The sequence below is a fragment of the Mytilus californianus genome, unplaced genomic scaffold, assembly GCF_021869535.1.
Source record: "Mytilus californianus isolate M0D057914Y unplaced genomic scaffold, xbMytCali1.0.p SCAF_4, whole genome shotgun sequence".
Classification (NCBI taxonomy): Eukaryota; Metazoa; Mollusca; class Bivalvia; order Mytilida; family Mytilidae; genus Mytilus; species Mytilus californianus.
Genome location: NW_026262690.1, coordinates 82,862,315 through 82,884,535, shown reverse-complemented (window position 1 = coordinate 82,884,535; position 22,221 = coordinate 82,862,315). Strand labels below are relative to the sequence as shown.

The 22,221-nt window shown below is 30.3% G+C and overlaps 1 protein-coding gene across 1 annotated transcript; it reads right to left on the bottom strand.

The window, feature by feature from the left end:
* Positions 1-627: 627 nt before the first annotated feature.
* Positions 628-22,215, bottom strand: LOC127738705 (GTP cyclohydrolase 1-like). Its single transcript, XM_052250052.1, has 6 exons — positions 21,831-22,215; positions 16,144-16,253; positions 9,928-9,983; positions 8,555-8,586; positions 5,917-6,001; positions 628-4,243 (listed from the first exon to the last, which is right to left on the bottom strand). Exons 1-6 carry the CDS (start codon positions 22,108-22,110, stop codon positions 4,120-4,122), a joined length of 687 nt encoding a protein of 228 aa, XP_052106012.1. The 5' UTR covers positions 22,111-22,215; the 3' UTR covers positions 628-4,119.
* Positions 22,216-22,221: the final 6 nt, after the last annotated feature.

Here is a 22,221-nt window from a genome sequence, read left to right as displayed (position 1 = left end):
TCAAAGTATAAACCATGTAGAAATTGAGTTTACTTAAGGAAGAATGTTATGATAAGGGTGTACAGATAAGAAAATCACATATTTTTTAGAATATACAACACTAAAAATAATGAATTATCTCCCTTTGCCATATCTTTGTTAGTGTTTACAGATCAAAATATATAACAAAACACAAGTCTTTAAGTACCAAAACGAATGTTTTGTAAGTTTTATATTTAATAAATGTTTTGGCCACAAAACAACTTTTCTACAAACCTTGAATGCCTCTATATGCTACTAGTGCCAGAGGAAGAATATCTTGATAAATCTTAAATATTTGAGTCATAAGTGAATAAAGAGAAACAATTTTCTTATATATAATTGCTAAATGAAAATAACTTAAAATATTTGGGTCCTAAATAAAGTGAGGATGTTATGAATAAATTTTTCCCTCCGTAGCTTAACTCTACTTAATTTTTTACTTTGCCTAAATTTTTTTTCAATGAACTTAATCAAATTCAAAAGGGAATGTTATCCAAAAAAATATTGTGTTTTATATTCCATTTTCAGGAATTTAAATTATATACACCCCTCCCTCCTTTAAAAAAATCCTAGATCCCCAACTGAAATATATGTGGTCATATCAAATGGAAGAAATGGCTAATTTAAATCACAACCAGTTTTTATTATTGGTCCTTTGTGGTTTCATGTCCTACATAGAGTGTAGTCATAAAAACATAATAAAAATAAAAGATAAAAGATAACAAACTTCAAAGAAATGCATCTGAATTTACAAATTATTAAATTAACAATATTAAGAATAGACATATAAAATACTAATGGTCTCAGACAACATATCATTGGAAAAAAGTTTGCTACTGGTTTGTTTTTATATCATAGAAAATAAATAAATCTACATATTTGAATTTCCCAACACCTTTAAAGGTAGATTGTTACTCTTGTACAAATTTCTGTGTATATTCTGATAATCAATGGCAACTTCTAAACTGAAACATATTTTCTTGATGAATTTTGAGAAAGATTAAGAATTTGGATATATGCATAACAACATGTTGTTATAAGATACAAAAAAGAAAGAAATACAATGGAATAATTGATCACCCAACATCATGGATTAAACCACAATACTAAATACATTGTAAGATACAGGAGGGTATATTTAATACTGACTTATAAATATTGAGTCGCTGACAACCAACTTAAGAATTCGATATGGTATTGAAGATTATAACTTAAAGTGATGATGTGAAAAACATCATACATCAAGATGGTAGCCTTAAAATTTTTGTACAACACTTGAGGCGCTTATCATTAGTGTTTGATGTCTTATTGGGCCATTATATAACATTCCTAGATTCTCATTTTACTTTTTTTGATCAATTTGAAGGGAGGGGGCAATTTTTTTTCATATTCAACCTTTTTGTAATTACTCCTTCCAAAATAAAAGATTAAAGCAGGAAATCAAAATAATTTTGTTTTGGTTCTGAAAAAAATGGAGTTGAGGTGAGAATTTATGATTTCTTTTCTTGTGACCAAGCAATTACACCAAGATTCCTTGTGTGTATAAAAAAATTTTAGAGCTAATTTTCTAATACTTGTAGAGTAAAACTTTGGCTGGCTTGCTTGCTTTGTATGTATAAATGTTTGCCTCAGCATTGTAATTAAGATTGACATCTGTAAACACTATAAATAGGAGGAGTTAAACCTGTTTACATCATATTTAGATTCCTAACCTCCAGGATAATATCCAATCAAATTTAAGTATAATGCATACAAGTTTAACTCCGCCTTTTTATATTGTTTGCAGATGTCAATCTTAATTACAATGCTTGAGCAAACATTTATGTAAACAAAGCAAGCAAGCCAACCAAAGTCTCATTCCACAAGCATTAGGAAATTCGCTCTAAACTAATCTGAATCATTCATGTTAAGTGAATAAAGACATTCACCCTCCCACTTGAATCGTACAATGCAACCCATTCTATTCAAATAACTCAAAATAATTAAGTACACAACATATCACCATAATATAAAATCATTTATAATACAAAGGCAGTATCATTTCATATAATTTTTACCTTTCAATTGCAATTTTTTTATTGCATTTAGTGAAACAAATATTACACAAAATCTGAAAATCAATAAATACTACAAAAATGATAAAAACAAATATTAAAGCTATCTTCTTTTGGACAATTTTACATACAGGAATTTATTCTCACAAGAATGCATGTGTTTTCTTGCTTAGCATACCATTACTCATAATTCAAAGTATCATAAAACCAGAAGTAGGTGTCTGACAGACCCAAAAAGCATGCACACATTTAAACTCATCACTGTTGATTGCTGACAAAATATTGAAGTCAATCAGATCTATAGTTCTGGAAAAATGTGCGATGAAAATTTTAGGTTCATTCAACATATTGAAACTTCAAAGTATCAGCAAACAGGGAGTTGGCGTTTAACAGATTCAAAGTGTTCTCATGTTACAACTCATCATTGTTAAGACACTGATCAAATATTAAGTCATTCCGTTTGGTAGTAGTTAAGAAAAATATGAGGGAAATATTTATTAGAAGAATAGACAGACAAGATGAATGCAATAAGGCCCACAGTCCTATAGAGGAGAGATACTTAATATTTCTCAAGCATGCAATTTTCACCTACACTATTCTGAATATATCATTTGATGACCAGCATCCACCCATATTTATCAAGCAACCACAAAATTAGTTATATAAAAAAAATGTTAAAATAAAGAAGTGAAGAGTCTGTGTTTCTAAATAATGGAAGTGCAAATCAAAATTATGCAAAACTCAATAACAGCATAAGGCCAAATTATAAGCTGACCAAGTGGAAATCAGTTTATAACACTGGGAATATGCTTGAAAAATGGAATAAAAATGTAAAAATAAATAAATATTTTGTGTATCAACCCTCAATATGTACCAATATATCTCTTAGGCTGAAAGACATAAAATGTCTATTCTTGTAGAAAATTTCAAAAAGTTGTTATAATTTACTCTCAAACAAATACCTGTTGCAGAATATAAAACATATTTATGTTTAAATAAAAATATCACATAAACTATACCCTGAACACTATTTTCAGGAATGTATGAAAATATTAAAACTTATAAACATCAGTTCTAAATAAAAAAAACATATTATTATAGCCTTCATATCAGGTAAGGGTTTAAGTGCAAGTCTTTGTAAGAATTGTCAATTTAGAAAAAAATCAAAACATGGCAGAAAGAACCCACCGTCCTTACCACCCTATTTTGAAGATAACCTCATCCTGAGTTAGAAATGGTAGGTCTTTCATGTCTGGTAATTCGAGAAATATCTAGATAAATTTTGGTTAGAATGACAGCAAATTATGTGGTTATCTCCCCTTAATTGTTATTTTCTAGTGCATTTCAATCAAATTATATCAGAACAGGAACAGGAAAAGGAAACGAATGTTATATTCATGCACCATTATACTTTCTAAAAATTTAATTAGTGAGAAGTTGAGCGGGTTTTTGTTTGTCATGTTTTCACCACTGCCTGATTCTTAGGCAGATTGGCACTTAATCTATATAGAGACTACCTTTGTGCAACCCTATAGAGATTACTAAATGTCTGAAGAAATCTTTTTTTCTAAAAATTGTGAATTCATTTTGTATTTGCTACAAAGTTTGTGGATTTATAAGTGAATTTAAGTACTGAACAATACAAATTTAAAAAAAGCTTTTGTTCAGAATTTAATTGTACAAACTTTGAAATGAGGTCCACTTTATTACATTCTTCCTAATCAGTGAAAATTGCTATCCACAAAAGTAAACAAATTAACTGTTTTAAGACTTCAAAACTGCAGAAAAGGCACTGAACTCAATATACATTACATAACTACATAACCAGTATATTTAAATAAATAATATCCTGTTTAATATATAAATACTTTTTAAAAACAATATTTTTTCTAACAACTTCCAAAATAGAAGTAAAAATGTTACTTCTTCCTTGGAAGAAAAGCTTCTGGAAGATTAAAAAAATATAACAAATAAAAATCAGCACGACTAGATGACCAGCTCTATTGTTATTGTACCAACGTAGGCAAGATGACCTGCTCTGTTGTTATCGTATCAACGTAAGAAACTCTTCTCTAGTTTTCGGATCATCACGGAATACACCAAGCATAGTACTGGTTACTGTTTTACTGTTTAATTTCTGTACCCCTCTCATAACCATACACATGTGTCTGAAATATGCAAATACAAACGTTTATTGGCTAAGAAATCAAAATAAATTTCCACAAATTTAAAAGTGACAGCACTAACCAACATGTGTTGTTTATTCCTTTAAATCACACAAAAGATTCTTACCCTTAATCACCATTTTGCTCACAGTGCTCAGTATTTGTCACTTGCATTTGTTTCAAAATTAACACCTCACTGTTCTTTCTGTCATTTGAAATCGCAAAATTTAAACCATACAAAAATAAAACCACTTATGCATAATAGTATTCAGTAATAACGCATTATCAGTTTACATATACAAATATATCTCGCCTGCTGCAGTTTTGTATATTTTGAAAAGGCAATGACCTTTCACTAGAATTTTATTCCATGATCTAATGTATTCTGTAATAAAATATGTAAAAACAAAAATACCAAACTCCAAGGTAAATTCAAAACGGTGAAGTCCATAAAAACTGACGAAACCAAATGCTCAACTATATCAACCAACAGAACAACGGGAAAACTGTAATTATCCTGACTTGATTCAGGTATTTTCCGAAGTACATCATGGTTACAACCAAACTCTGTATGAATTCTGAGAAACACAACCAATCCAAAAAATTAAGTTCAAATAAGGTCAAGGTCCATATTCCATCTTAAACTGTTTTTTTTCAAAAATTATTGTGTGTTATTTCTGGTCAAATTTTGATTAACTTTGTACTTAAAGAAGCAGAATTATCACTAGTTAATTTGTTGCAATTTTTTCCCCCTGAAATTTGCTACATATTTCAACAAATTTAAATTTCAGAATTTATGCTACATGTAATATATACTACATCAGGAGAAAACAAAAACAATTGAAGACAAAACTATGAATAAAACAAACAAATATACTTCAGACAATTTTGCTTCTTTTAACATCTGGTTTGGTTCATTCCAGCCATAAATGCCTTCAAAATTAATTTTTTGAACTTTATCGGTTGCATTCTGGTATATCTACAGAAATTCATATCTTACATTGTTTTTCTCTTATTTTATCGGTTTTTTTATGTTAATTTTACATGAATAGGCCATTTCTCGAATCATGTCTTTCACCGGAAAAGATCATCAATTTCGCACGCCTTCATGATGTCATTTACCAGATAGAAGGCGCGCCTGTATCCCTGCTCTATTAAAGTTTCAAGAACTTTCAGAATCGTCATTCTGCAGGGTAGTCTAGAAATAATTTATGTTATGTAAATACGTAATCTTAATTCCTGTACGACTGAAGAGAGTGTGAACAACTTATTAGATTTTAATTTCCCAAATATTTTGTGCAGTATTATTATAAGATCAAACTATTTCAGCCGTTCCCTCAACATATGTTGGAAGTAACAATGCCTACATTTTAGTCACGTGGTGATGGAAGTCACATGACAGATTCAACTAACTACCGTATCCCGGAACTGGCGTACACATGTATATGAATACATTTTCAGCCAATGTACATTAATTAACCAATACTCACTCAATAGAATAACATACATATATAAAAATAAGAGATGAGGTATGATTGTTGATGAGCCAACTACGTTATGTTACTCATCTCAATGAACAATGTTAGATTGTCTTGCTCCAATGTTAGTTTTAATTTGCATGCATAGATATTCATTAATGTTAGAAGAGGAAAATATAGTTAATTACTAAAACTTACGTAGCCTCTATTACAACTGCTACACCAGAAGGCTGTATAGCTTCTGTTATAGCCACAGCTATTTGTTTTGTTAGTCTTTCTTGCACTGAAAAAAAAAGAAATTTAATAAGTCTAAACCATCAAAATTAAAGGGCATTCAGGTGTTTAAACAAATAACTATACCCTGACTTTTCCTTAGCTACATTGACCTACTTCAGACCCCCCCCCCCCCTTGAATCTGTGACTATTGTTCTTTTTTCTAATTTCTTACCAACAGTAAGTTGTTTTGTTTACTATGATATTAAAAATTTCGATATTTGTCCACAATATCTCTTACAATTCATCACATTAGCAAAAGATTCTGATTATATTAAGGCAGTTTAAATGAATAAAAAGTTCACTATAATTAATGGCCTATTCAGGTCCTTAAATCAAAGTATGATATAATGCTTTAAATAAACATATATGATAATTTAATTTACTTTGAGTAGGGGAAGTGCCATACTCTCTGCATGTTGCAAAACTCTCCAAGGGGTCACTCGATGACCTGTTTCAAAGCAAAATTACTGCCCCTATCATGCATACCCTAATTTTCCATTGGCAGTCAAAATATCTCAAACCCAATTTGTAGAAATATGGTCATTCATGGACTTCCTCTGTCCGCCAATTAAAAATTTCAAAATTAGGGCATCTGTATGGCTTATACTGGATGTTAAAGTAGGCAGCCAAATTTTGAGAATTAGATCTTCTGTATTATTTAGGGTGAGTGCAGAGCTCTATGCAAGTTGATAAAAACCCTACTCTGATTGGCCAACTGCAAGTTTCTGCCCATATCCAACATACCCCCTTGGCTTCATTCCAGTGGCAAGCAAAAATTTCAAATGCCATTATTGACCCTTTAGGAACCTTCTTCTTTTTATGTCCAGAAAGTTCAATTCCACTTTACATTACATACTAGTCAGTAGTTGTGGTATGTCATACTTGTATCTAGTAATCTTTATATTTTTTTTGGGGGGGAGGATAGAATGAGGTTTCACATGTCAATGTGACGGAGTGTTTTTAAATAAAGCATATTGTATTGTATTGTAATAGCAGATCTTTAAATGTTTCTAATTATTATTCAAAACTTTTATAGATTTAGTAAATTAAAAGCTTGAAATATCATAAAGACGCATGTTTATTGTTGAAGAATAAATGTTGCCCTGAGAATGTCTTTTGTTGTTTTTGTCATTGGATTGCTGTCTCATGGACATACACCCTACATTTGCTTTATTCCCATTGAACCACTGTGCATCTCTATGCACCATATACTGCGATTTACTGGCTCATTTCACTGACAATGAAATTACTTTACACCCTGGATCTAGTATCAATTAACAGAACAGTAAACTGGATCCATGTCGTGTAATTTTAATGTACCTAAGATCAATCCATTGGATGCCACTTAAATGAATATTAGGTAAACATAGCTTATAAATGAGAATGTCAATGCTTTGAGCTTTAAAAAAAATTATAAATTATATTCCATTTTTGATGTTTTGGTGTTTAAAAATCAAAGGATATTTAATCTAAATATGAGATCTTTGGCTGTTAACTTATCAAATTAAATCACAAATTTTGTGCACTAAATTAGATAGAAATGAATGTTCTATAAAATAAAGTGCATTTTATAGAACATCATGGTAAACACAATGACAAACAGAATTACAAACCAAACATCTATGATAATAAGCATCAATAGCAGGCTGTGATTCAGGATTTGATTTTAGGGGGCGCTCCTTAGAAATTAAGAAATAATTCTTTCATGCCATGCTCTATGCTCATTTCAACATGGGAAGGCATTATATTTGTCAATATCTTTATACCGAGCGTTAGCGAGGTGTAAAATGTTGACAAATATAATGCCTACTCATGTTAAAATAAGTATAGAGCATGGCATGATAGAATTATTTCGATTCAAATAGGAAAATTTAGAACTTTTGTACCTCGAAGCGGAACTATAATAACGTTCAAAGGCAGCCATTTTGATTTTATGAAGCCAAAAAGATATAGAAAATCAACTGTTTCACGATAAAAAATGAACAGATACATGTAAACTTTTAGAATGATTTTATTTAATTTCCTAGCAAGCAACACCAAAACAAATGTCCATTTTGATCTCCTGCGTTGTTTAAAATTCAACTGACTTTGCACTTTCAATTGTGACGTCAATCACGTGCAGCCCATTTTTTATTGGAATTAGAACATGGCTTTGTTTTCAAAGCAAAAGAAGAACGTCATATTAGAATAGGAATTAGAGGACCTTTTTAGACCTAAAATTGGCTGTAGATTTACTTTTATTACATTTTATTCTTTTTTTTTAGGGGGGGGGGGGGGGGGGGTCTGCACATGAATGGGATTATTATTAATGATAACAAGAAGATTGTCAATAATTACAATTGCCTTTTCTGTAATAAAATGTATAGCTTTAAACCAGATGGATAATCTATAAAACAGTTATTAAAACAATTTTTATGTGAAACATTCATATTGTAAAATTACTGGCTTCTGTTATTACTTTACAAAATCTCTAACAGAAACTGCATTACAGCTACTTACATGTACACTCTAATACCATTATAAAGAATAATTATATTATTTATTTCTGATTAAAGCCTACCTTGTAAACGTCTACTGTAAATTTCTACTATTCTGAAAAACAAATTGAAATTATCATATGACAACTTCTATGTCATTAATAATTATAAAAGTTTTGACCAATATACTCTATTATGGGGATGTTTAACAACACTGTCTACATGGGTCTCTCTTGCATTGTCTTAGTTTCTACAGACTCAAAATAGCTTCTATCTCAATTTGGTTGAGTTCTATGTTACTAATATCATATTCTGCACTGAAATCATTGTTATTAAAGAATGTCATGGAATAATTTATTCATCTTACCATTGAGTTTTTGAAGAAAACAAAGTGTTTGATCATGAGGAACCAATTGGTATAAAGAATTTCCTCTTATTATTTTAAATATTATTCCTGTCAACTTTTGGTCTGATTAGTCAAGCAGTTGCAGAAAAGATAAATCAATTCAAAAATGGTTGCTAATGTTTCCTGATGCATTATATGTCAAGCCTATTCAAAATACAGATGCTACTAGGTATGAAAGTTTCCTGGTAAAACTCAGAAGAGCTAGTTCTAAAATAGTCCATGTGTTATGGGGAGTAAAAAATATGGTCAAAGTCCCATAACTCCAGAATTGTCAATTAAAAATTACTTGCAATAAACCAAAGAAATCAGAAATGAATTTACAAAAATCAACCACTATTTCATCTTGTTAAACTTCAAAGATCAAACTATGTTGTTATATTAAAAGCCATAAAAGTTAGCATTGAAACATGTTATCAATCCTTTTTTTTTTAAATCAGATAAACCAATCTTTTTTTTTTTAAATAAGATAAACAAAAAGAAATTGATTTTGATTTTTTTACTGGTAAATTCCACCGTTATTTAAAACCATTCAATACAGCATCAGAATTAACTCCCACTGTACTTTTTAAACAGTATTAAATTCCAAATCATTAAAAGCTATGAAAATATATCAGAATTAAATAAAGAGACTATATCTATAATGTGACGTGATTTCCAATGATTACTTGGCTGACATTAAACAAACCATCAAAATCAAGGCAAAACTAAACATACTTGTTTATTCATGTAAAATTTGTTTAAAGAAAATCTATGGATGGACAAAGTGATTTTTTTAAAAGGAGTGATTGTGGCACAAAGTATCAATGATGTCACTCGCCTCTGTGTTCGTAATATAGGCCTAAATATCAATGTTATTATTGGACATGTTTTTACTGGGTTTGATAATATTAAGTCAATTATTGGCTTCTCTTTACCACACCTAAGTATCAGTAACAATAAAATGACCAATTATTAGATTTAATATAAACAAACTTCTAGGAATCAATAGCACTACAGCAATCTGGAATTGATTGCGTCTTTGATAGAATCAATTAAATATATCAAGCTTACCTTGCTAATTTACTAAGTCCTAATACCCGTTTATTTGGTAAATAGCCTATAGATACCTGAAATGTACAGAAATGCGTTTTACTTCAAGTCCTGAAAGTAGAACTAATATAAAATGTTTTAGGCCCTGTATAATTAGTGCATAAGATGGAAAAAGAGGCAATGTTTTATTTAATGTTAGTAGCACAGTGTTTTTAGGAGGGATTTTTTAAGGAAAAATAAGATTTAAAATGTTATATACCATTTATTGAATCAATATAATATATGAGCTGCGTCGGATAGAAATCGACCTTATGCAAATGAATATCAATACATCTGTTAACCTATTTCAGTTGAAAAAAACTCTATGCAAAGTCTGTAACTGTTTGAAAATTGAATCGTTATAAGAACCCTACAAAACCGATTCCAAAATTCATCTTTTATTTCGCATTTAAATATTCCAAAATCATTCAAAGTCTTATACTCTCATTTGCATAAGGTCCATTTCTATCCGACGCAGCTTATATGTTAAGCAAAAAAATTCTCACAAACTGTAGCTATGATCGAAATGTGACGGTATTTGTAAATAACTCATTTGTTGATTGATGGTTCACTCAGAAAACGCCTCCAGTTTTCTCCTCCATTGGTTTTAAAGAAAATATACCTATTTGTAAAAAGTGATTAAAATCTCATCATTGTAAACCATATGTTATTAGTGAAATAAATAAGTCATTTCCTTTTCAGTTAGCATGATCTAAATAAAGCATAATTTCTATTTTCGGTTCCTAGCATGAAAATTTTGCTTTCCTAATCAAAGCAAAGGCTGAGGATCTTTTAAACTAGAGGCTCTCAAGAGCCTGTGTCGCTCACCTGTATTTACTGATGCTTTGGAAATCATGTAAAATAAGGTTAAAATCATAATTAATAGTATTAGATATTAGATATTATAATGATATCTAAGATAATAACAAAAAACTGCAAAATTTTTGTAAAATTACTAACTCAGGGGCAGCAACCCAACAACGGGTCGTCGGATTTGTCTGAAAATTTCAGGGCAGATAAATCTAAATCTGATGAACATTTTTGCCACCTGTCAGATTTGCTCTAAATGCTTTAGTTTCAGAGATATAAACCAAAAACTGCATTTTACCCCTATGTTCTATTTTTAGCCATGGCGGCCATCTTGGTTGGTTGGCGGGGTCATCGGACAAATTTTTCAAACTAGTTACCCTAATAATGATTATGGCCAAGTATGGTTAAATTTGTATCATTAGTTTCAGAGAAGAAGATTTTTGTAAAAGATTACAAAAATTTACGAAAAATTGTTAAAAATTGATTATTAAGGGCAATAACTCCTAAAGGGGTCGACTGACAATTTTGGTCATGACAACTTATTTGTAGATCTTACTTTGCTGAACATTATTGCTGTTTACAGTTTATCTCTATCTATAATAATATTCAAGATAATAACCAAAAACTGCAAAATTTCCTTAAAATTACCAATTCAGGGGCAGCAACCCAACAACAGGTTGTCAGATTTGTCTGAAAATTTCAGGGCAGATAGATCTTGACCTGATAATCAGTTTTACCCTATGTCAGATTTCCTCTAAATGCTTTGGTTTCAGAGATATAAGCCAAAATCTACATTTTACCCCTATGTTCTATTTTTAGCCATGGCGGCCATCTTGGTTGGTTGGCGGGGTCATCGGGAACATTTTTTAAACTAGATACCCTAATGATGATTGTGGCCAAGTGGTTTCAGAGGAGAAGATTCTTGTAAAAAGCTAACGACGATGGACGACGGACGATGGACGCCAAGTGATGAGAAAAGCTCACTTGACCCTTCGGGTCAGGTGAGCTAAAAATGTGTGAACAAAAATTAACCATTTGTCTGTACATGTACTAGGTCAGGATTCTAATCATTTTTGTATTCATACTTGACTTCTTTTCTTTAAAAGCTATTGTAGTCACTTTTTGTAATTTATGGTTTAATTACAAAGGTTCTCTGTTCTTAATAAATTAAAAAAGGTAACTTCTTGGAAGTAGCAGTATATATGTATTGATTTTAAAACAGGTGTGGATGTGGTTGGTAGAATTTTGTAATCTTGTCACTTGAAGCAATTCCGCCAAAGATCCAGAAAATGTGAAAAGAAGAGGTTCATCTGGATCACAGGGGTTCCAGTATATCTTTTAAAGTTTTTTTTTAAATCATGAGAAAAGGGGAAAAAAACCTGCCATTCTGGCTCTCCCCATTCATGCCCTGCTTTCATGATATTCATATATTCATGAATTAGGAAGAATATTCATGAATATTCATGAATATTCCAGTTTTATTCATGGGTTCTATTCCAGTGTCAAAATTATTCATGAATAAGAAGCATGAATAAACTGGAATATACATGAATTCTTAATAACTGTATGAAGACAACCAAAAAGAATTGTTAAAATGCCTAAAGCTTACTATAATGAAGTTTTTTTATTTCTAAAACTAATTTGGGCACAAAAGAAACCTTTTTTTGGGACATGAATAATCATGAATAAACTTGAATGTATGGACTTAGATTTTTTCTCATACATATAACATGAATAAGGATGAATAATGATGAATGAAATTTGGACTTAAAATATTTCTCGATTGTGTGACAAACATGAATAAGCATGAATAAAGCTGCATGATAATGACTCAGAATTATGTGTGACCAACTGCATTATATTACCAATGAAAAATGTAATTTGTTCTAGGATTTTGTTTATTTTGACTTTTTTTTTTGGCTGAGGAAATATGTTCAATAATTGGATGAAAAAATCATGAATATTTCGTGTGACATCAAGCCCTTATGTTTGATTTTTTCAATGACCCTACCCTTAAACTGCTGCGACTGTTTTCACAAAAAATCTTACTTCCACAAAAAATCTTACGATTAAAATTGATCGTAAGTTATACTGAAATGTGTATGACTTACGAGTATTTTTACTCTTAAGATTTTTTGTGAAAAGAGCCGCTGCTTTGTAAAATTGGATGCCCTTTTTATAATGCCTCTCCCCCACCTGCTGCTTTCTAAAAATGACAGATGTCCTCTGTTACAGAAAAATTTGAATTATTATTTTAATGCACTTGCTAGATCAATTAATGGAAGTAAAGATGAAAAAAATAATTTTCAAAATATTTATATTTTAAGTGCTTTCAGGTTAAAAATAATTAAAAGTAATATTCTGATATGCATTTGCATTCAATTTGTTTTATATTTTTTTTTTAGAAAAAAACCCAATAAATTTAAGGAATATATTGTGAAAAAGGTGATAAAAAACGGGAGGTAACTGAAACATTTTTGAAATACACAAATTATTTATGAAATAAAGCAAAGGTTATTGGTGTTAATTAACAATGTGTTGGACACCAAAGCTGTCAGGTGAAGCCCTGCACTTAATGGGTCACTTAATTTGACAGTTTACACAGCTAGCTGAACTTCCTTTTCATGGAAGAATTACGAATTTCAGTTTGTCAGTATTTCAAAGTCAGAAAAATGCCGAGATTTTCGCGATAAAAACGACAGGGCGCCCGAGAAACGCCAACGGCTGTTTTGCCAGACAAGCTGGATCGTTTCTGATTTTCTACCTGTTGTCCGGCATTTAAATAACTTAGAAACATTATCAGATCAATGATAGGTCAACGATCGACATCGTAAAACCTTGGTTTCTCAACTTATGTAAAATGTAAACAAGTCATGACCACGTGTTTTTTTTTTGTAATTGTACTGAACAGTCCGACCCTAGAAAATACTGTCCTAGATAATGCAGCCACTAGTTCATCCTTATGCACCCTGTGCCGATTAAATTAAAGTTGTTTTTTCTTATTTTTAAAAACTGGCCCGTAATAAATACTTTTATACGACACCCATGATTTATTTTTATAATACCGTTACGGGGACGGATCAACTTTTGGCCGATATAATATGGGGCGAGATTGTCACCTCGACGTTAGCGTACTCGATAAAAACGTCATGAAATTGTGATTACGCTGTTGCAGAACAAATCAACATAGAAAATCCCATGAAGATGTTTTCAGATAAGTGTATTAAAAATTTAATTTAACATGTGTATATAATGAGATTATAAAATATAATTTGTTGAGGAACTATGATTGTTTTATGGTTTTTATTTGAGCAAATCAACATCAGAAAGTCTGAAAGCATAAACTGAAAATATATTTATTTTTAACAATTGAATAATCTTGTTGTCACATAACAGGCATCACTGGTAGATATGTAAATAATTAATTGAATTGTGTGAATGGTTATTTGGTGAAAATAATAAGTCGCTAGTTTTTTATCTTCAGGGGATAAAAAAGGGGGAGGGTATTTAATTTGATTCCAAATGGCTTCCAATGTATACTGTATAATCATGCAATAATATTTCTATTGAATTTATTGCTTCAAAACGTCTAGAACAATTGATTCTTTGTGGATTTTTTCGATACTTTTAGGGGATTAAATGATTAAATGGAGCTGCCAATTTTGAAAGTAAACGGATTGCATGCATGCAGATTCCAGTTACCTTTACTCAGCAATACTAGTTGGAAGTACAGAGACAGCAAATTTAATTACAGAAAGGAGGAGAACTTCACATGTATCCTTTATATCTGACACACAATTTTAATATTATAAAACTGAACAGCGAGCATCATTAAGCCATGGTGAACAATGCGTATCTAAATACAATATGGCAGGAGGGGGTGTGGAGGGGTACCATTTTAATGGGTAATTTAACAATATAAGCAGCCATTAAAAATGGCAAACAAGTTTGCTAGTAGTACTAGTATCTAATTTTGATGGAAGTTTAAGGATCTGACATTAAATACGTCAAGTATTTTTTTTTTAAATCGGAACTTGACAGCCATTGGAATAAGATATTATATAAACATGGCCAATACAAATACTCATTACTTATTACAATACATCTTGCTGTAATAAATTAATTAGTCAATGTAAATCATACTGCAATGTTTATATATACGTGACAGATTTGATACAACAAGGGCAATCGTCTACCTTATAATGAGGAATATGGATTTAAACTAATAAAAGAAAATATTTGCAAAAGAACAAATTTGTGTATTAAAAATAGATTTTACTCAATTTTTTTAATTCTTTATAGAATACATGCAAGACATTATTGGTCCTGAACTAAGGACATTCTCAGGATATTTACACGATTATCCCAGGGCCAACTTAATGCAAGCAAATCTGTAAATCCTGACATCAGGATAATTTCCTGAGACCAGGACCTGATGAATCCTGAGCACAGGATTATCACAAGATTCTTTACTATTATATTTATGGATGGTCTCTGGATATCCCTGGAATATCCTTGTTCCAATACCATCCCATGTTTAACCCTATCTCAGGATAAGGATTATCTGTAGTTGCCCTGGGATTTTTCCCAAGATTATCCTGAGATATCCATTTTCGCAAGGGTCAGACACCGTCACCGTCACCAGGGGCATAAAGTGATTTTCTTAAAATGTCATTTAATATTTTATATCAAGAATGCAAAAATAGCAAAATATATTTAGAACTGCATTATAAAGGTCAAATCCTGAATTCCTGCAAAAATTAAAGCCCGAGAAAGACCTTCTGCCCCTCATATTTGTATTCATGGTATTCTAAATTTATTTCTACATTCAATATTCAATAACATCTATTTCGCATTTATGGTTATTCTAGAATATTCAAGGATATTCACATTCATGGTTATTCTAAAATATTCAAGGATATTTCACATTCATGGTTATTCGAGAATATTCAAGGATATTTCACATTCATGGTTATTCTAAAATATTAATGGATACTCCACATTCATGGTTATTCTAGAATATTCAACCATTCAATATTCATGGACATCTTATTTCACAGTAATGGTTATCCTTAAGTCAGTATTCCACTATTCAATACTCATGGACATCCTTTTTCACATTCAAGAATATTCTGTAGATAAATATTCATGTTAATTCTTGGTTATTCAGTTCATACAATATTCATGTATATTCAAGGTGCCATTTAACATTCATGAATATTCATGAATATTCATGAATTGTAACCTTGAATATTCATGAATATTCATGAATATTATTCATGAATGTTCTAGAATTATTCAGGAATATTCATGAATAATTCCAGTTCATGAAAGCAGGGTGAGGTCTGCCAATGCAAATATTGCTCTAAACAGTATCATTAAAATTACCTTTCCTAAAAAGGGAACTAAATGATGTTCACATAGAGAGAACATTTCTATATCTTTTACTATCACCATTTCATCATGATCTTCATCAAATATAGCATCATTTAAGGCCTCTGTAATAAAAATTAAAATAATCTATTCATAGAAATTCATTGCAAAACCACATATAATCTTTTCAGACTATAAATTCACAGAAAACCTGTCCCCTTTCCAGGTCATTATCATTCTTTAAATCTATACTTGTAGTACCAAGAAAATGATAATGTCATTTGTATGCACACATTCTTTAAGTTCAAAGTATTTTCTATTTTCTGCAATCAAAACATTCCAAAATCATGGACTATATGTAGATATTTAAAAATAAAACAAATGCAATATTAAATTATTCAATTTTACATCCTGTTTGTTTTATATATAGTATTTAAATATGTTTGCACTTGGTCATGTATTACATACGTTGTAAAAGTACATGGACTTAATATATTTCACTTTTGAATAATCCCTAAATAACCTTCCCACATCACAACCTTAAGTTTCTTATAAATTTTTTTCTGGAAAAGATAAAAAAAATAAATAAAATATTTGACTAAAATTGAACATTTCAAATAAACCTTAAATTCTAATACAGACATTTTCATTTTCAAATTTGTGATATACGAATAAAAGGAGGTTTTGCATAAATGTTAATAAGACAGTAATCAAACAACACAGAAAAAAAAGAGACATGATCATGGTTTTCCTTGCAATTCAATGACACTGCACATTAAAATTGCTTTGCCTTTAATCATGCTGCCGGGATAACTTTTATGGAACAAATCTGCACAATGTCTTCTGAGGTAAAAAATTAATCATTCATTGAGCACTTAATTCTTTAACTCTGGAGAAAATCATTATTCAGGTCCATGTATATATAACTCTTGCGCATCATAAATATCAAAAGCTATTGAAAAGTAGAGAAAAGTTTACTTTTATATAATATACACCAGAAATTAATTTTAACTGCAGAGCTATATGACACATATCCAGTTTACTGTACTCCGTTTTGCTTTGGAATACGGTAAATTACTCCTGGTTTTCTCAAGCTACATTATGCCATTCTATAATGGGAAATGATCAACTTGTTCCGGTTTAAAGCAATGTACTATGTACACAAGAGAGGCGAAAGATACCAAAGGGATATTCAAACTCATAAGTTGAAAACAAACTGTCAAATTGCCATGGCAAAAAACGGAAAACAACAAAAAGACAAACAGCAGTACACAAAACACATTAAAGAAAAACACAGACTGAGCAACACGAACCCAACAAAAAATATACATATTCAATGTAAAAAGATAGCAGGTCACAATACAATATTTTTATTTCCAAATTTAAGGGCCCATTAAGAGCATAACATTAATAACAACATGACATAAATATTACAGAGTGATTAAAGAAACATAAAATAATAGTTCAAATGCATGAGGAAAGGGTCATTTGTCAAGGGGAGATAATATTGCTATCTATTAGAGTATTTAACTAATTTTCTGATTTTTTAAGTTGCAGGCCTTTATCAAGGTTGGCACATAAAACAGATAAAAAACTGCTATCTTCATTTCTCATGATCCATGTAAAAAGGTCACAAACTTCTATACAAATTAAATAAATATAGTTTTAGGAATAAAAACCTTTTAAAGATACATTCCTTATATATATACAAGTAAATGTACAGATCTGCAAACCTATGCAAAGATTGTGAAACCAAATAGATGCATATGTATGTAAAACTGTCATACGAGCTAATGTTAAATGTCGTTTTTGATGTCATTCAATTTTTACATGGACATATAATGAAAAGCTCAATAAAACCATATTGAAATCCAATTAACTCTGCAATAAAAGTTCAGCAGCCATTTAACTGATCTAATTTGCTAGTTAACCAGTAGTTAAACCATTTATAAACATTTAACAAAATAGCGGAATGGTTTATTGGTAAAATAGCAATACTGCTCAGGAGTGCCGTGGGTATTTATATTCAGTTACCAGACAAATTGCAAAAATGACAAAATTAAGGATCAATAAAATTGTGATTTGTTTTGTTGCTGTGAACTGATTTGTCAAATGTTTTAAGTGGAATTATGTGTATTGATCAGGCCATAGGAAACATTTGATCCATTCATGAATTTTATTTACATACATGAATAACAGATTCAGACAGTCAAAGAATAAACTGCAAGTTTTCAAAGTAAACAATATCTAATGGATTTCCTAACTTCTGAAGTTAAGTGAGATTTAGGTTTCATAACATAACAAGAAAATATATTTCCTCCTAATTGAATGAAATGGTAAAACATTCAATCATAAAATATACTGTATTTTTATTTATTTTGATACTTAATGCAATACACGATGTAATAAAATAGAAAACAAGAGGCATTGACTGTGTAATACATTGGTTTATTTTCATCAAAAGTTTTACATAAACTATCATTTAAATCTTGTTTTTGGTACTGAAAAAGGTTTGTTTAAAAAATTAACAATAGATAGAATGAAGTAAAAAAAACATGATTTTACTGCAATGCCAAAAGTAAACTTGTATATCTATGTAAATTTATTTCTATATAAATATATAGACAGTAAACAAAGGTACTGCCCATTTTACCAGTAACTGTTTTTCAAACTACAAAAAAGCTAATAAATACTGAGACTTATAGTTGTTAATTTCTGTGTCATTTGGTCTCTTGTGGAGAGTTGTATCATTGGCAATCATATCACATCTTCTTATTTTTATATTAGCTAGGCTTCTTATTAACTGCTTTAATTGCTCTCTACCAGATTTCAAGAAAAATCAAACCATTAGTATTGTAAACATTCCAGTGGTTAAAAAAAATACTTTTTAATATAATGGCAAGATTGTTTCAAGCATTTCCCTCCCTTAGGTGTACTATTTTTTAGAAAAGGTTGGCTGTAAATGATCTTAAAATTTTGAAGTTTCCTTGGCATTTCAAAAATAATCACAGTTGACTATCTCCTTTTTTCAAACAACTTTAAACACATCTTGGAAAGACTCGATATATCCCTTTTTAATTTAGACCCCCTCTGTTGATGGAAAAAGAATATATAGACTTACATGAAGTGGAGTCTTGCCTTTATTTATCTTGCATATTGTCACCAAGGTGGGTCTCATTGGGGTCTAAGCGTGACACGGGATTGCCGATTTTTTGTAAGCGTGACACTTGAAGGTCAAATTATTGTGCTGTGAAAACGGGAAATGAAGTCTAGCGGGATACGGGAAATTACAAAAAAAAGAGAATTGCTTAGGTACATAGTGTAAGCGGGATACGGGAATCTGACAAAACAGTAAGCGGGATCCGGGATCAGAACCCCCCAATGAGACCCCCGCCAAGTTTATTAATGATGTTGGTACACTCACAAAAGTTAAATACTATACTGCATTAATCTTGTTTCTCATTATACTGACTCAGCTTAAGCATGCAGTTACAAGAATAAGAAAAAGAATGATATTCACTATCATGGGGTATCAGAACGACAATACATGTATATTGTTACACAGGGCAATACATGTATATTGTTACACAGGGCAATACATGTATATTGTTACACAGGGCAATACATGTATATTGTTACACAGGGCAATACATGTATATTGTTACACAGATCTATTTTATTCAAACAAACATTTACATAACAATATGAACTGACAAAATAATTAATCAAGAGTTCATTATCATGCTGAAATGTCTCGCCTACTTTACTGATCTTGAAGATTAAGTCTACCTATATCAAAAGTCTTTTATTTAAACACAAGTGAACCAACGCCTGGTACTTGAGACGTTTTAATTTTCTCAACTCGATTTTGTACCTCAGCATGATTTTATGTATTGCTTTCTATCCTGATGACGGTGGCCTAGCCACCGAAACATGTCGATCTCAATAAATTACTGGTAAAATTTCTTTCTAAGACTATTTCTTTTGTTGCTTTTGTAATTTATATCTATATACATGTATATATATTGTTCAGCAGAAATAACAATACTATAGTGTCATGATTACATAATGATTGATAACCATTACTGTCAGGTCTTCCTATTTTAACAACACCTTTTCATTAACATGATTAAGGCTTTGTCTTAAATTACTACATCAGGCATCTATTCCAAACTTTAAAAAAGTTTTAACAATACATTATAATTCATTCCTAGTACATTACTTATGGTTTTTATAATATTGCATCATGTTCATTGTGACTGTTTTTAAATAAATATTCAACTTTTGTAAATTGTCATGAATGTTGTTAGCAGCTGGGACTATTATACTAATATAATACCTATTTGACATTTGACCCCTACTTACTTTTTGGTGGGTCCCTCCATTGCCCTTTTTTTAATTCTGGTTCTTTCACTGATATAAGAAAATTGTTGCTTTTTTTGTTTGTTTCACTAAAAAAATGCAAAGCAAAGGGTAGGTAGAATATTCATGAAAACATACATTATTCATTTCTTATTTTAGCCAACCAGCAATGAATAAGATTGATAAAAAAAACAGTTATTCTTGAAAAGTTTTGGTGAAATTCGAAAGAAAGTCATTTTATTTCATCATGTTCATGTACTGTGGTTTTTCTTTTTAATTTATTTAAATTTTGTTATGTCCTTTGCAGTGAACTTGTGTTTGTTTTAGAACATTTTATCTGGTGTTTCTCTGATTCTCCTTACATTTTACTCCATTGTCCTTTAAAAAAAATTCTAATACAAGAAAATTGTGAATATTTTTTGGTTATGTTAAAAAAATTAACTAGCAAAAAATACAAAAGCAAAAAGTAGGGAGAAAATTCCTGAATACAAATCATATATATTTCAAATATATTTCTTATTTCAGCTGATGGGCAATGAATCAGATTGATAAAAATAGTCATAGATGAAATGTTGTAGTAAAATTTGAATAAGACTTAAGTCTCTGACATAATAGGAGATAAATATTGGAGTCAAATGACATAACCCAGCTTATGTAAGTAAATATATGTATATCATGTATATGTAGATAAGATAACAATCAAATATTTTATTAATTACTGACGTCTGATATTCTAGGATAATGTAGTACAAATGTACTTGTGAATAGATTGATTGATTGTTGGTTGCTTAATGTCCAGTGGCAATTATTTCATGCATGTTCAGGACGATTATTATCTAGTGAATAGAAGAACATAACACCACTATTAACAACTTTACTATTCTTATATTTCAAGGCTTAAAAAGTGACCACATACATGTATATTACACTCTGTCATGTCTGTTGTAGCATAATTTTTAAACATTAACATAAATATAAATTTAGAAAGTGACATATATACATGAATGTCACATAGATTTTGCAGGTAGAAATAAATCATGAATAAAGATTGTTCAAAAACTTTAAACTAAGTCTTAGATATTCTCTTATTTAAATACACAAAAAAGTAAGAAAATTGCTTTAAAAAATTCGTCACAAAATTGACTAGAACATGTCAATAAGAAATCTAAAAAAAAAATGAGGTAACAGTGATTCTGTGAAAATTAAGTTGGTTTTACGGTATACTTTTATAGCAGATGAATTTTTAATTTCAACATTTGTTTAAAAATTAAATTATATAATTTTAATCACATTAAAACAGGACACATTAACATCCCCTTTAGGCAACTTTATGTACTAACCTTTGATGTTGTCATTGTATCCTTTTGTAAAAAACATTAATGCTTTAGCAGCCCTTTCAGGAGTTCTAACTAATCCTTGTCTAGTTGGGTCTTCACCTAAATTCGAAAGAATACCTTTATAATGTTCTGTTATTTTTAATTGTGCATTTTCATCCCTAAGAGGCTTATCATTTTCAGTGTCCTTGTCGTTTTCACCATCCCCCAAAGTCAGCTTTTTCACTTTTTTCTCCAATTCACTGTCAGGATCAGGAATATAATGATGTGCTCCACTCTCTGTCATCGTTTCTCAATTCCGTAGATAGCGAGTATTCAAGTGACAGTTTCTCAATGCTCTTCGTAAAGCTGTAAAATCCTTTTCTGCTTGGCAAATCAATGTGCTTGTTTATAGTAA